The following is a 15,264-nucleotide window of genomic DNA, read 5'->3' as shown; positions in this document are numbered from 1 at the left end:
GCAATGTATGCTATATTTAAACAAAAAACTGCCATTATAATGCATCTAGACAACCACAAAATACAATGAAAATATCCATATTACGTAAACAATTACATTTATCAAAGTTAATGTTTAAAGTAAAAAGGCAAAAATACTCTTAAACACAGCTCAGCAAACCACTATACCTAGCCGTTTTGTCCTAAAACAAGGTATAAAGTCTCCAAAAAAATATGTTAGACTCTTAACACAGAGGATTTAGACTACTTAACAATCAAAAATATAGCATTGCATTCTAAAGTCTCGGACCTACTGTACGTCTGTCATTGAAAGACTTTTATTAAACTGAACAACACAACACCCTCTGTAGTGTACGAAGACCTCAAACCTGTCTGTTGGGACAATATTGAGATTAAAGCTCAATCAAACAGAATTGTGCATATCCAACAGAGCAAATGCACATGAAAGAGTGCAGTATACAGCTGATCCTTAAAAAGTAACCAACGCAGTAGCAAAACCAGAATGAATAGATTCATAATTCAAGATTTTATACATAACACTCAGTTTGCTTTGGTACAAGTACAAGAGCAATATCATATACTCGTATATATATAAAAAAAAATCCATTCAATATGTTGGTCTATGTAAAATTTATGCATTGGTATTGGAAAGCAGCTATTTTATGTGTCACGGTGAATAAAACCAATAATTAAATGCAAAAAAAATACAGTTTCATGAGTTTTACTGCTATTAAACACTAAAAATCTTAGCGAGTTAAGCCACCTCTAAAAATGTGAAATGAAAGGGAGAATACTAAATCACCACCACAATATACATTAAAATTACCAATTATGACAAAGCGCCTAGCAGTGTCCAGTAACCAAATAAGATTAGTTTCAATGCTGCTTTATATACACATCCGATTTGTACTACACATTCGTACTGGTTCAACATTTGCATATGTAGTCAAATCCATGTTTTCATGTCGCACATATATCAGCAGTGCCAGTTTAGTCTTTTTAACTGATTGGGATCAGAGAAGCTGTATATTCTCTCGCTCTGAAAGTTATCAGGATCTCGAGGATACACTGAATACATAGGGATGGTTTGCATTAAGTATGGTGGCTGATTTCTGCCAGTGTCGTTCTGTCGTTCTGGCGCCCCCGGCATATATGACAACACTGCGCATGCTCTACCGGAACGCGCTAGAACGCCAGAACGATATTTTCACATTTGGCGTTGTTTCGTTCCGTCGTTGCGGCGGGGGCGCCAGAACGCCAAGACGACGTGTTTAGGGCGCCGTTTATAAGTGTCGTTCTTTCGTTCTGTCGCGTTGCATTCTTCGTTATATCGTTTTGGCGGGGGAGCCAGAACGTGAGGACGAAACAACGCCAAAAGAGGAAAATGTCGTTCTTTCGTTATGGCGGGGGCGCCAGAGCGACCTAACGAGACTACGCCAAAAGAGGAAAACGTCGTTCTTTCGTTATGACGGGGGCGCCAGAACGGCACTGGCAGAAATCAGCCACCATAATTAAGGGATATAATTCAATTAAGAACAGTATATATAAACACACATAGAGCAAGAAAAAAGAACGAAAAAAAAAGTGATGAACACTTTTAAAGGCAGTAAATCTGACTATAGTGAAATAACGGACTTGTTTGAAACTTACATCTGATCATTTAGACTTATTTACATTGTAGCTAAATGCATTAAAAAATTGCCCTTTGTGTTCAGATTGTTGAAATATCCAAAGCTCTGTTAAATGCAAATGTAAAATTAAAAACTACATTGAAATAAAAGGAAATAATCGGTTTTTAATACATTTCTATTAAACAGCGTAGCTAAAAACGTAGGTATTTACAAAGTTTTATAACATTCAATATAAATACATTTCTTTTAGGGGAATGTATGCAATGTTTTTTGTTTGTTTGTTCTTAATTTAATCTCAACAGAATATACAAAACAAGTGAAAAGCTATAAGATGGTGATTAAATGTGATTGCCCCCCCCCCCCCCCCCCCCCCCCCCCCCCCCCCTTTGAAATACAAAGCGAAGCACTTGTAAAACAGTATTTGTCATCTTTCAAGTGTTTTTTTTTTCATTCTGTTGATCACTGTAAAGTTAAAATGAAATTATATGAAGCCATCGAAACTAGTAAGTTTGCTGCTCTTTTGTTATTGACAAACTTCTCGCCACGGTCGACACATTACCTCCGCTCAACAGTCTTCCATGGGACAATAGTGATCCTATCTGAATGTTCAGAATACCTAAAGTTGAACACTTTGATTGAATCGTTCTCGCAGTAACCGATGATAAAACGACCTCGTCCTTCGTCCATTGATAACGAGTATGGTGTTTCAATTTTTGAAATGATTTTAGCACTGTATCGGTAATTGTCCAACGCGACCTGATGCACGTTTCCTCGTCTTTCGCATATAAAAGCACTTTTTCCATCGTTCGTTACGTGACAAGCATCATCAGCCAACCTGTAATACCATCTTTGCTCTACAATTTTTTCACCATTTCTTCCACCGATCAAATCGAAACAGTGAACAATACGTGAGTCCGCAATCAGCATTACATTTTTACCTGCAAACCTTAGGATCTCTAAACCACAAGTCATTTCCTTCTACTGATTCGAAATACCTTATGATTTGTGTACATGACGTCCTTAAATAAAAAACGTGTACTTTAACGTCGTCATCCGCTTGAACTGTCCTCAATATGTCTCTATTTGACACAATTGCCGCAACAGCGTTGTCCCTATAAAACGCAAGTCCTCGGCAGAAAAACCCGTCTGTTTTTAAAGTCCTGTATGGATATATTGATTGTGCCCCAATAAAATAAGTGTAGATATGTGTTGATTTTCCAAAAGCAACAGCAACAATATCTCTCCCTAGGTAGCAAATGCTTGTAGGGTGGTCTTGTACTGGTTCGGCGCATACAAAGTTAAATTTCTTTGTGAACAGTTTCATTTTAAGATTTGCGTTGTCAATCAAAACCAAACGTCCGTCTGGAAAAACAACCAAGCCCCACACTGAACATGTATGGTAGTCATCGCCTAGTCTTATATTGCAATCTATGTCAGTCCTGCGTTGAGAAACGTAACTTGCCACTCCTGTATGTGGTACATATGTTCGGTCTACAGTTTGTATTATTTCTACTTCGTCATTCCTTATGTCTTCTTCGAGACTCGCTATTTCTACTTCGTCACTCGCTAGTTCAACTTGCTCTCGCGAAGATGTATCACTTTTATTGTGTAATACAGTCACTGTTCCTACAGATAAATTATCTAACAAAGAATCATTTTTACAGAAACGGATCTGAGCACTGCCTTCCTGTTCTAAACAATTGATTTTTCCTTCAAGCGTATCCATTTTTCTTTCAATCATCCTTGTAATAAGAGCCAAATTATCATCGCTGCAGTATTGTATCGCTGCTTCTAGCATCTCTTTTTGGCATATGTCATTCTCTTCAATTTTTTCACACTCATTCACTTTGTTCGTACTATCTTTTACCATTGTTCCAACCAACTCTTCACACTTTGAATTTTCCCTCTTTACACATTCAGCAATTGATTCTGATAATTCCTGAAAATAACCATGTTGCTCTCTTTGGATTTGGTGCTTTTCTTGTAAAAGACTTTTAATGCGTGTTTCCTTTACATCCTTTAACGAACGTACCTTGTCTCTCGTTGTGTATAATCTTTCAAAGATACTGCTCGTTCCATCAGAGTTAGATTGGCCTGACCGAATTAGAGATGTGGCTTTGCATTCTTTGTGATTATTCTCCTTACACAAGTAGCAAGTATATTCATCATGCTCTTGGCAGTGGTAAGCAATTGTTTGCCCGGGGTGCTCAATGCAGAAGACCATTGTTTTCATTCTTCTTAAAACTTCAGCATCTTCTTTTGGAATATTGTTTCTGATTAAAGAATGCTCCCTTGTCAGCTTTGCCTTTACGTGTTCTTGAACGCATCTTTTACATAGATATTCTAGGCACGTCTTACAAAATCCATCAGCTTCTTGTTCTGTTTTTCCAAACAGACAATGGTCACATAGAACTGCTTCCGCACTGCTTCTTGAAACTACTGTCAATTCAGAACTTCTTTTCTCCTTTTTTGATTTTACGTTGTTTTGTTCAAAAATACAAACCAAATGTTTAACTTTATTTACCTGATATTTCCCAGCCATTTTGGCATGTAATCATATTCAATGTCTACAAGTTTAAACATATAAAACAATTAAAAGTCGCACGCATTGCCTTTTTAAAGTACTTCTGACTGATAAGACGTAGCAAAGACATTTTCTGAAAATGATATTGATTTAGCTTATATCATTTTTACTTTTGCATTTCCTACAAAAGTACTGATAAACATATAGCTTATATAGATTAATTTATTCCACTTACATACCTCTTCCTTTGTTAGACAGAGGTCTATATTTTTCTGAAAAACTGTTAACAAAAGAATTCTCGTGCAGAGGTCTAGCTGTTCTGACCCAGACCTGAGCACGTGAAAAATGTGATGAAAAAGCATCTATTAAACACGTAAATACGTTTCAATAAAATGCTTTTCATGCTGATTTTATCATGATTGGTCATGATTACTTAATGAAATAGTCAGTGGTAAATAAACGGATTTTCAAGAAAAACGTTCTTAATTTTATTAACATTTCTGTTATTAAATGCAACTTACATGAATGCATGATTAAAATTAGAAAAAAAATTGTGTCATTGGTTAATTGTATATGTAACTTCTAGTAATATAGATATTTTCAGGATACAAATATTGCGTAAATTAACGAAAACGTCCGAAAATATTGGCGAAGATTAATAAGTGCCAGGTCAATACTTACGGACAATACTAGTTATCTCATATTTTCAAAATAATAATTTAAATGGTATTAATTTAAAAGTTTTGATATTTTATAGGTTTTGGCATGGATTTTAGATACTTTGATTTTACAATATACGTCTGACATCTGAAATTTCATGCAATAACATTTATGCTTGAAAGATTTAGTTTACAAGTAGGTAATACTGGTACAAATAAATTCGTATAAATTTGAAATGTTCATGCAAAATCATAACAATGACAATGTTGGGCATATCTCGGATCTTTCAATCGGGATCCACCAAGCACTCTTTGGATAGGTACAGTTATTTTTTCCTTTGAAAATGCTTATATAGTACGGACTGCTGTCAGGGTCATTGTCGCACAACGGGTGGTATTTTGTACGGAGACACGCGACATTCAGTATTGTTGCAAATATATATCTTTACTATACAGTTACACGTAAAACAGACTGTAAGTTATACATGTACATCAGTTTAAAATTTTGAAAATGAATTCACGATCAGTCATTTCTAATGCTTTCTCCAAGGAGATATAAAGACATAAACGTATTCACAGGAAACGCTACATTTAATAAACCCGATTTTCCTGAGTTACTATGCCTTCTTGAAAAATACGCAAAACCTTATTAGTTCATACTTGTTAACATGATTAATTTTCGTCAGATTGACTTTAACACTGTTTTTCAGCATTATTTCAGTTATACGGAGGTCAGTTAACAAAACAAGTGTTCTGGATTCCTCAACTCCTAACTGTTAACATTTGATGACAAATTACCATATAACGTATACTTAGAGGGTGAATGTCTCAAACCTTTCTATTCATAGTCTTGTGATCTATCTACTGAACTAACCGGCAGGCTTGCTGGACAAATGATTGCAGTTTCATGTGCTCCATGCAGTTTTGATTTAATACAATTATCAGGGGACGATCATTTGAAAATACGAAAGGTGTATAAACATTTAGCGTAAGACTATTGAAAAATTCTGTTTGAAAAAAATATAAGAAACCACACAAAAACAACAAAAAACGCAGTATAATGCCCCCGGGTGTATGAACAAAGATCTTGTTTTTAGAGGTTTCAAGCTTAAATGTTAAAATATTACGAAAGGCAAGGTAATCTATATAAAAGTCAGATTGTAGGTCTTGCCACAAGGTTTGTTGAGTGTAGGTATGAACTAAATTGGGTCATTCATGATGGCTTTGTTTTTTGTTTTGTTTTGTTTTAGCATGTGTAAATGTTGAGTTCTACTCAACCCGGGGCTAGAGGGCGTGGACGGTAGCATGCATTTCCACTACCGTCCATGAACAGGCTCAATCAAACCGAGCCTGCAACATTTTCGTTTTTGTCGTGTTGAGCGACCTGTGAAGTTTCCACTTTTCTCTATTTTGTTATATTTTCTGATGCTTTAGGATCATGGGGTACATTCTTATTTATTTATTTGGGTTTTACGGCGCACCAACACAGTATAAGTTATATGGCGCCATACGATCATGCAAGGGTAAGGCAGTGGTTCAAATTCTTTTCATACACAGATCGTCCCAGAACCACATGGGGCTATGTGGTACATTCAATATCTGGGTAATAAAATTGATAGTGAGAGGACTATCACAGGTCGTAAAATATACCAATGCCCTGTTTGCAAAGCCGTTGTTTTGCGGCTAACCAATGTCATCGGAGTACAGAGAGGAAATGGGGTCTAAGTGTAAATGTAGACTCTTTTTTTGCCAATTACGCTTGCCTTCAGGGCAGGACGTCTTACAGGGGCATGACTTACAGGGTGTGCCCTGTAAGAGACTGCCTCTCAATAACGGCAGACGTTCCGCTGCACTTAAGGAATGTGCACTGTTGAACTGCATACAAGTCCAGAGAAAAAGGCTAAAAAGGCGAGGCCTGTAACGTCCTTTTGCTGGACGGTAACAGATCTCTGTGCGATCTTTATACTTTGATGTCATGAGATCGCCTTTAACAATCAGGCGACATCACGTTCTGGACGTTGTCCTAAAACAGTGACTAAGGGACGTCGGAGACTTCATGATTCCTCAAGTCAGTCACGTAGTCCGCTACGTCGGATGCGTTTCCGGCCTTCGTCAAGCAGTGTGTTTATTCATGGACCTCATAATACATCACGTTCCCCTTCCCCCAGTCCCGAACGTGTAAATCCCGGACATATCATTACAAACAGTGCTTCTTTGGGACGTGAGTCCCGTCAGGGACGTCCCCGTGAAGCATCTGAAAATGTATCTCCCAACAACTAATCTTCGTCCAACTTACTGTTAAAACCTGAGTTACCACGAAAAGGTCTTTCACAAAAAAAACTTGGCAATGGTGTAAGTATCAAGAAAGTTTCCAGGGGGCGGTGACTGTTTCTATGAGAGGGCCCTTGAATATTCAAGGGTTGTGGAACGATATTGTGTTTTTAAACACACGAGACCCGAAGGTCATAGTTGACCCAGACAAAAATAGAAGCCTATATTAAGCATGAAGGTAAGTAGGCTTCGTGGGGCTATAGTTTGATTTTATATGTCCAAAAATTCATCTATCTAAAAGAAAGAGTTTCATCAATGCAAGAGGGCTCTCCAGGGTATGAAGCGCTCCCTTTGGGAAACTAAGACGAAAGGCCCGAATAGTAAACGCTGACCGAAAGGCCAATCAAATCGCGGCCGTTCATCTTAATGAATTGTTTAAACATCCTCAAATCATGAGTTATTTGCGAACTATGAAGGAAAAAGACATTCAATGTCGCATGCCGAAGGTATGTCATCGCCCGGCTTGTGCAAACCTTGTCTGGGAATAAATTGCCAACGTCCCGTATCGGCCGGGAATTACAAATGGTATGGAGGGAGACAGGGATGCGCGAGAAATATGGAAGATACGCTTCGACCGACAATTGAAAGAGAATAGCAACTATCATAGATGAACGGTTCCCTGATATGAGGGAACAAATTGCAAAACAGCTGAAGCACTCGGCTACTATAGAACGAGATATTTTCGATCATGCGACTGGCGCCGTAATTGCAACTAATATCGTGGCACTGATGAGATCGGGGGAGGGGGGCTATCAGCATTATAATATTCTGACAGCACAGAGTCTTCCCAGCTCTGATAATTAGAAGCAGACGCCCATTGCTCCCGCAAATACCCAACAAAGTCCCAGTGGCACTGGTACTGGCATCTCCGGCCAGTCTGGTAGCAGGCAAGTCAATCAAAATGTCAGTATCAGTGACACTGCCGGAAACACTGTTCAACGATGGGATACAACAACAAAGGTAATATTACCCCTCGACCCAAAGTCTTAATCAAGCAATCACCCTGTGCAGACACGTTCGGGTCCTACACCTCTCTGGGATGCCGCTGCCCAGGTTGAAATTCCAGAGTTCTAATTCTGTCAGCGTAACCAGTCCATGCCGTATTTACAAAGGACAGTTCATTGGACTCTCTTCCATCATTCGTATCCCCTGCCCCTGACATAAAAAGGAGAAAAATATAAATATTAATAAGTAGTCCAGAATAACTTCAAGCGCATGCACCCTTTCCGGTGTTGTCTATGGTAGCAGGTGGTGTAATACCTTGTCCACTGTTCCGTATTACTGTCACCATAGACAGCATTGCTCATCACCTGAGTTATGATGCCGACATGACAGGAAGTTTATGTTCCCCTCTCCGTCCAGTTGCTGGACAATCTTCTACATATTTACCATTATATATATGGTTCTGTACATATTACATACTTGATCATAAAAGGGTTGTGCTGAGGCACATAAAACTCAAACTAGTGAACTAAAACTACTGGTATTAAACGCAAAGAAGAAAGATTATATATACTTCAGTTCATTTATTTAATTGATTTTACCTCCGCCATTGCCTGATCTCAAGCTCCGGATGAGAAAGAAGGGTTGTGCTAAGGCACTTAAAATTCATACGATTGCAATTTTACTGGTATGAAAATGCACAATTACAAATTCAATTCCAGATACACCACCACGGACCCTACTTTAGGTGAATGGCACCAAGGAAATATATCTGTTCGCAGGGAGGAAGTTGTTCTTTCTCGTTGTCGAATAGGTCATACTCGGTTGACTCATTCGTATCTTCTGAACAATGAAGATAAACCTGAATGTGTACCATGTCAAACACTGCTTACTATTAAACATATTTTAATCAACTGTGTAGATTTCGATCCACAGCGCAATTCATACTATAATGTTGAATCGTTAAAAGAGTTGTTTGAACAAATTTCTGCCGACAACATTTTGCAATTTTTGAAACAAATAGGCATATATCATAAAATCTAAACCTTATTTGAAATTTTATTCACAATTTTTTACACTTTTTATGTTTGCAACAGTTTTTTACACTATATGCGTATATACCTTTTTACTTTAATATTTTTATATAGGCTTTACAATTAACGTAATTCATTTAACTATTTCTCGGCGATATATGACCTTTTTGTGTCGATTCGCCGTGAAACCCAACTCATTCATTCATTCTTCATGCCCCTACAGTTCTTTTCGATTTGAAAACTGCCTTTAGAAAGTTTAAAACAAACCCTGAAATATTCAAGTCCAAATATGAAATCAAGTCGACTTACAAGGACTATTTTGCAATTTACACAGACGGTTTAAAAGATGAATCAAAGGTTGGCTGTGCTGCTGTCGGCCTCCTTCATCAGTCAAAATTACGTTTGCCAAATAATGCAACAATATTTTTGGCCGAAGCCAAAGCTATTGATTTAGCTCTAAATGTTATATCAAAAAATAGTGAAGAAAAAATTACTGTCTTTTCCGACTCGCTTTCTGTTTTACAGTCAATTCATAACCGAAATATGGAAAATCCATTCATTCAAAATATTCTTCTCAGGGTTCATGAACTATCTTTATAAAAGTCTATCATATTTTGTTGGATTCCCAGTCATGTTGGTACTCATGGAAACGAGGATGCTGATATTGCAGCAAAGAAATCCCTTTCATTATCACAATCTAATTTGAAATTACCAAATACCAATTTTAGGCTTAATATAAACAAATACATTTTATCTAAATGGTAATCGTCATGGAACAATGCTTCATTCAATAAACTTCATGATATCAATAAAATCTGTAAAAATCTGTTTGTAGGGAGGAAGTTGTTCTTTCTCGCAGTCGAATAGGTCATACCCATTGGACTCATTGAGTGCTTTCTGGATGTGAAACTTTGCGTCAGTTTTACTATTATGCGTATTATGCGTATTTTGGTATTTCTGATTATTATTTGATCATATGTTATACTAAAAATACCTGTTTTGAAACCCAGACTTTGTCAATGTACGTTTTGTAGTATCCTAAATTTAGCTCCTTTAACTTCTATACTGTGTGATACAAATTAACAAGAAAATAATCTATAAGAAGATCCTTTGGAAGCACAGAATGCAAACAAGCAGACTCGGTTTGATTGAGGTAATGGGAAGTGCAACACCTCTCACGCCCCCTACCACCGGCTTAAGCGGAACTCTATTACAAAGATATTGAATGTACGCCATGATCCCAAAGGATCAGAAAATATAACAACACCGAATCAAAGTACGGGGTGACTTTTTTACAGCAGCCACACGGTACTTAAAGATTGCTGTTGTGATAGTTAATAAAATCTATAAGGTCCTTTGGAAGCACAAAATGCAACCAAGCAGAATAGTAGCAGAATGTTTGATTGCGTCTGTTCATGAGAGGTAATGGAAAGTGCAACACCCCTCACGCCCCCTAGCACCGGCTTAAGCGGAAGCTGAAACCAAACGAAACAAGCAAAGAAACTTAAATTATGTGTATTGATATTTCCCTAATTACCATTATAAACGTGTTTGTGTTAGATATATATTTATGTTATGTATTCAAGGTACAAAACAAAGACAAATATCAAACAGGGAATGCCACGTACCAAAAACGCAGCCTCCCCAAAACGAAACCCACAGCACGCAGACGTGCACACCACACACACAAACACACACGCGCGCGCGCGCGCGCGAGCGCGCGCAAAGCCAACACATGAGGACAAAACGAACAAACAAAGGAACACAGTGGGGCACCGCCTTGGAACGGCCGGTGGCAAAAACACCACTGGGGAGCTTAAACTGGTTTATGGTGCGCACCCAACCTCACTCTTACCCCCACCATGTTCCAAAGACACGGGACAGTGTAAATAAAAGTGATCCCCTCCAGGTGAATCTCTAACACACGTAATGGAAACAAAAAGGCATGGCATGTTAAACACAAAAATGCTCGTGTATAAATACATAAAAAGCAAACCTTTAGTAGCAAAAACGTATGTACTCAATGCCTTTTCAGAAGACAGAGCAACAAGAGAAACACCCTTAAGGGCCCGAAGAAACAGGCCAGAAGACAGATCCAGGACCTAACATTTGAGTGCCAAATTCTTTCAGGTAGGTTGCGTAGTTTGAACTGATCAGAAGAATTAAGCTATAGTTTGCTTAGTTTTCAAAAAAGCTGGCCCTTTCTAGACTCAGGTATGTGTGTGTGTGTAAAAGACGCGTATTAATTCGCCCAATGATTGGATGCAAGAGCCGCTGTCTCTGCTGCATATGAGGCTGGGCGGTGAGGAATAGGCATTATGCTTTTTACTTTAAGCAGATCAGACTCGGCTGTAACACGATGAAATTTACGGATGTCGTCTCTCACCATGACAGAGCCGTCATGGGTCCAGGTACCTAAGTTTACGTTCTTTAAGTAACTTTCTCGCCTGATAGAATAAGGTTGAGCGTGATCTAGTTAAATCCTCATTTACGAATATATCTGGGTATCCATGAGACTTTAGCTGAAACCGCCATCGATAGAAATTCTCCTGATGTGACGTGGTTGGCCAGTTTTCGGAGGGCCAATACGATAACTGTCTGTTATTTCTTTTTGGTCAGAGTTACCATCGGTTCTTGGTTGTTCATCATCGTCTAAGGAGAACAGGATGCAAGAAAATGCCTAGTCTGGCTACCGACTAGTTAATCTTTCTTTTTTTAGAAAAAAAATAATTCTTTTATATATTCTGACTTCATCAGTCTTGGCTTTGATTATCCGTATGTTTTGAGAAGAAAAGGGACATAATTATGCAAAATTTGAATAGCCGCAAGAGTTCTCTCCTATGAACAAAACATACGGTCTGAACACAGACTAGAAAATGCCACTTAATTAAGGATTTGTTTCTTTCCACCATTATCTGATTTACCTTATATATTTAGAAGTGTTATACCTATGAGGTACTTACGAAATAGATATTTGTTAGTTTTTGGACAATTTTATTTATTAGCTGATTACACGTTAACGTTAGAATAGCGTCAGAGTATGTTCATTTTATAATTTTCTGCAGCAATCCCTCGGCGGTTCTGCAGATGTTATAACGCAAAAAAAAAACATGCGTTATCCCTAACTTTATATTCCATCTTACCATACAGGTTCCATTCACACTTTTGTATGTTTATAAAGACAAGCTGATGGTTCTTGTTTGATTTATTGCCTATAGTATAATAAAGCGTCTTCTTCTATATGTTTACCTGTAGCAATATGCCTACATAATGGTAAAATCTCTGACTTGTATATACGTAAGTGGTTCAGTTCCATCTAAATATTTTAGCTGCGAATTTTCTCGTTTATTATTTTATTTTCGCACAATTTCACTTTTTATATTTTCTTTCTTTGTTTCTTTACACGTGAGAACATAAACGATTTTACTTTTTTGTTGCACATTCTTTTATATCAAGGGGAAAGAATTCAAAATATATCATCTCGAAGTTTGAGATACATTTACCGCCCTTATGTTTTCAATATATCTCTATCATCTTATTTTTTTTAAAAAATCGAATAATTCATCATTTAATTCGCTTTGCATTTACTCCCCTTTTGCAGAAGATGGTCGTTTTTACTTGATTTCATAAATTCAATACAGGAAGATTCACCCTTCCGGAAATATTGTTATTTCCCTAATTTCCTTAGTTAGGAATCTGCAATTTCGGATGTCGTATTCAGCTCGAGTGGGCTTTGCCAGACCTGGATCACCCGAGGCACGCACATTTCCTTAATAATTTACATTAGCAAGCATGCATGGTCAGCTTATGATGACAAATATCGAGTTTTCTCTCCCTTGATTATTGATTGTTTTAAAGCAGTCCCCCGCCCCCCCCCCCCCCCCCCCCCCCCCCCCCCCCCGATTGGATTGTCTCCCTTACATAAGTAAGTAGAGAAATTTTGGGTTGAAAACGTGTAAACATGGATGACCTAATAATCGAACTGTAAATTTATATCCTTTTGTTTTGAAACTTTAAAGTCCGCTGTAAGAAAATGGCCAAATATTTCGAAAAAAAGCAACATGTAAAGTAAGTTTCCTCCTTGATTAAAACGAGATTAATATAAAGACACAATGTATTCCTATATTGTTTGCATGCTCTTCAAATATAAAAAACTTGATTAAACAGGCATGTTAGTAAGACAAGCACACGCATTGGACTAATGACAAATTTTAACTGGACTTGATCCTTTCTGTTGCCAGATAACTGTAAACTGTAAGGTTTTACATAAAAAAGAGGAAAGAAGGAAACTTTTTCAATTAATCACTCTATTGGTATATGAAAATCATAAACCTTTAGAATGTCATTCAGTTATTAAAAAAATGGTTCTGATTCATTCTGTCTACTTTTTGATAGTGTGTGGTGCCTCCATAGCCGAGTGGTTAACCCTTATCATGCTGGACACGTTTGATTCTGCCTTTGCGACCAGTGTACAGTCTGATCACGATCTGCCCTGTTCGCCATTCATTCAGTATCCTTTTTGGTATGCACTCCTTTTAACAGTTAATGGTACTGTCCAAATTAAAAGATGGAGAAGTTCATTATAGAAATTTGGCAGGGTAAGGATTAAGGTTATTGACTTCAAACCACTTGCTCCTCATCGATGTTGGTTCGAGCCTCACTCAGGTTTGACCCTCACTCGGGGCGTTAAGGAGGTAGGTTACCTTGTTACAAGGGTAAATTCAAATTAGTTGAACTACAGCATTTTTTTGTATTTCGTGTAATATGAAGTTTTAACTGCTACAATCTCAATGTCGTTTTTCTCTGTCCTTTCAAGTTCAATTTTTATCCAGGTTTAAAGAACATGACCCTCCAAAGGTATTTCATATTGAAAGAAGAAGGAAAATACGGATATTTAACACTTTTCAGAGTATTTTAGTTTCATTGATATCCGTAGAAGTCTGCATAATTGATAATTTTACTGGTATGCACGTTATCTTTCTAATATAAGCTTAAAATGTATATGTCGCGGGGCTCGTGTTTCCATGGTAACGCATTTTCTCTCATTTTTAAACAACTATGTATAAAAATAGGGGTTTTCGACGGCTCCAGTGCCATTCTGTTAATGACCAACATGAAATATTTGGGTAATATTATTAGCAAAATACCAAGCACGTTACATGGTACCCTATTTTTCTTAAATTTTAAAGTAACCATGGCAACAGAGATGTTTAAAATAGCTTATATCTTGCTGTTTGTCGTAATTTCTTTAAAAAAAATATTGAATAAGATTATCTTTCTAGTTGATGTAGCTTTAAAACATATTATTTCTAACGTAGGTTACATTTTCGTGTTATTTGCATTTATTCAAACAAATTTCACAGCTTAGAATACGTACAGCAGTACCCCTCGTCTGCCATTTTTCATGGAAAAATCGTTCAGCGTGCTGCTATTATTCTCATGAATATTGTTGAAATGAAAATAAAAAGCCGAAGCTGTGTTTCTTAAATAGACCAGTGTCAACGCTTTTGAATTTTACATTTAGATACATAGGTCACGGGCTTTGTTTCCATGGTAACATCAGTTCAGTTCAAGAAACCACAATTTTCTACTGAAATTTGAACAATTTTAGATCTTAGTTTTAGTATGTAAGTAACAAATTATCAATGGAACCTGAAAAATAGGTATTAAAATCAAACTGCTAGACTTTTTATTTGAAAATGGCCGTAAGAAGTAACCTTTCACCCAACTATATTCCAAATAACATTGGTTGCCATCATCCATTTTCTTACATTCCGCATAACATTTCAATATAACTACATAAAAGAAGCAAAATATTGATTATTATTCAGAGCAAAAGACTCATAAAAAATATTTCAGCAAATAATGGTTATTTGAAAATAGCTAAAATAAAGAAGATGTACAGAATTACGTACTTTCAAGATAAAAGCTATTAATTTTGCGCGGTAACTGACACGTAACGTCATGACGTCAATGACGTCATTTTAAGGCAACATTGTTTTGAAGCGTTTCTGCGGCAATTTATTCATTATTTCTGCATTATTAAACCATAAAGCATCAGATCGAAGACAAGTTCATGATTTGTTTTCAAAAGAATGAATATACAAACACATTTAGTTTGTCGTAAACGTCGTCGTAAATCGT

General features: G+C 37.1%; 1 protein-coding gene across 1 annotated transcript; it reads right to left on the bottom strand.

The window, feature by feature from the left end:
• Positions 1 to 2,564: 2,564 nt before the first annotated feature.
• LOC128548897 (uncharacterized) lies at positions 2,565 to 4,172 on the bottom strand. Its single transcript, XM_053524512.1, has one exon. It carries the CDS (start codon positions 4,170 to 4,172, stop codon positions 2,565 to 2,567), a length of 1,608 nt encoding a protein of 535 aa, XP_053380487.1.
• Between the last annotated feature and the right edge of the window lie 11,092 nt (positions 4,173 to 15,264).

The sequence above is a fragment of the Mercenaria mercenaria genome, chromosome 2 (assembly GCF_021730395.1).
Source record: "Mercenaria mercenaria strain notata chromosome 2, MADL_Memer_1, whole genome shotgun sequence".
NCBI classification, from domain to species: Eukaryota; Metazoa; Mollusca; class Bivalvia; order Venerida; family Veneridae; genus Mercenaria; species Mercenaria mercenaria.
The sequence above is the reverse complement of the archived record's forward strand: the minus strand, read 5'-3'. Positions and strand labels throughout refer to the sequence as shown.

What these genes read in the sequence shown, in the direction of transcription:
- LOC128548897 (XM_053524512.1), bottom strand. Translation starts at nt 4,172, where the DNA reads ATGGCTGGGAAATATCAGGTAAATAAAGTTAAACATTTGGTTTGTATT.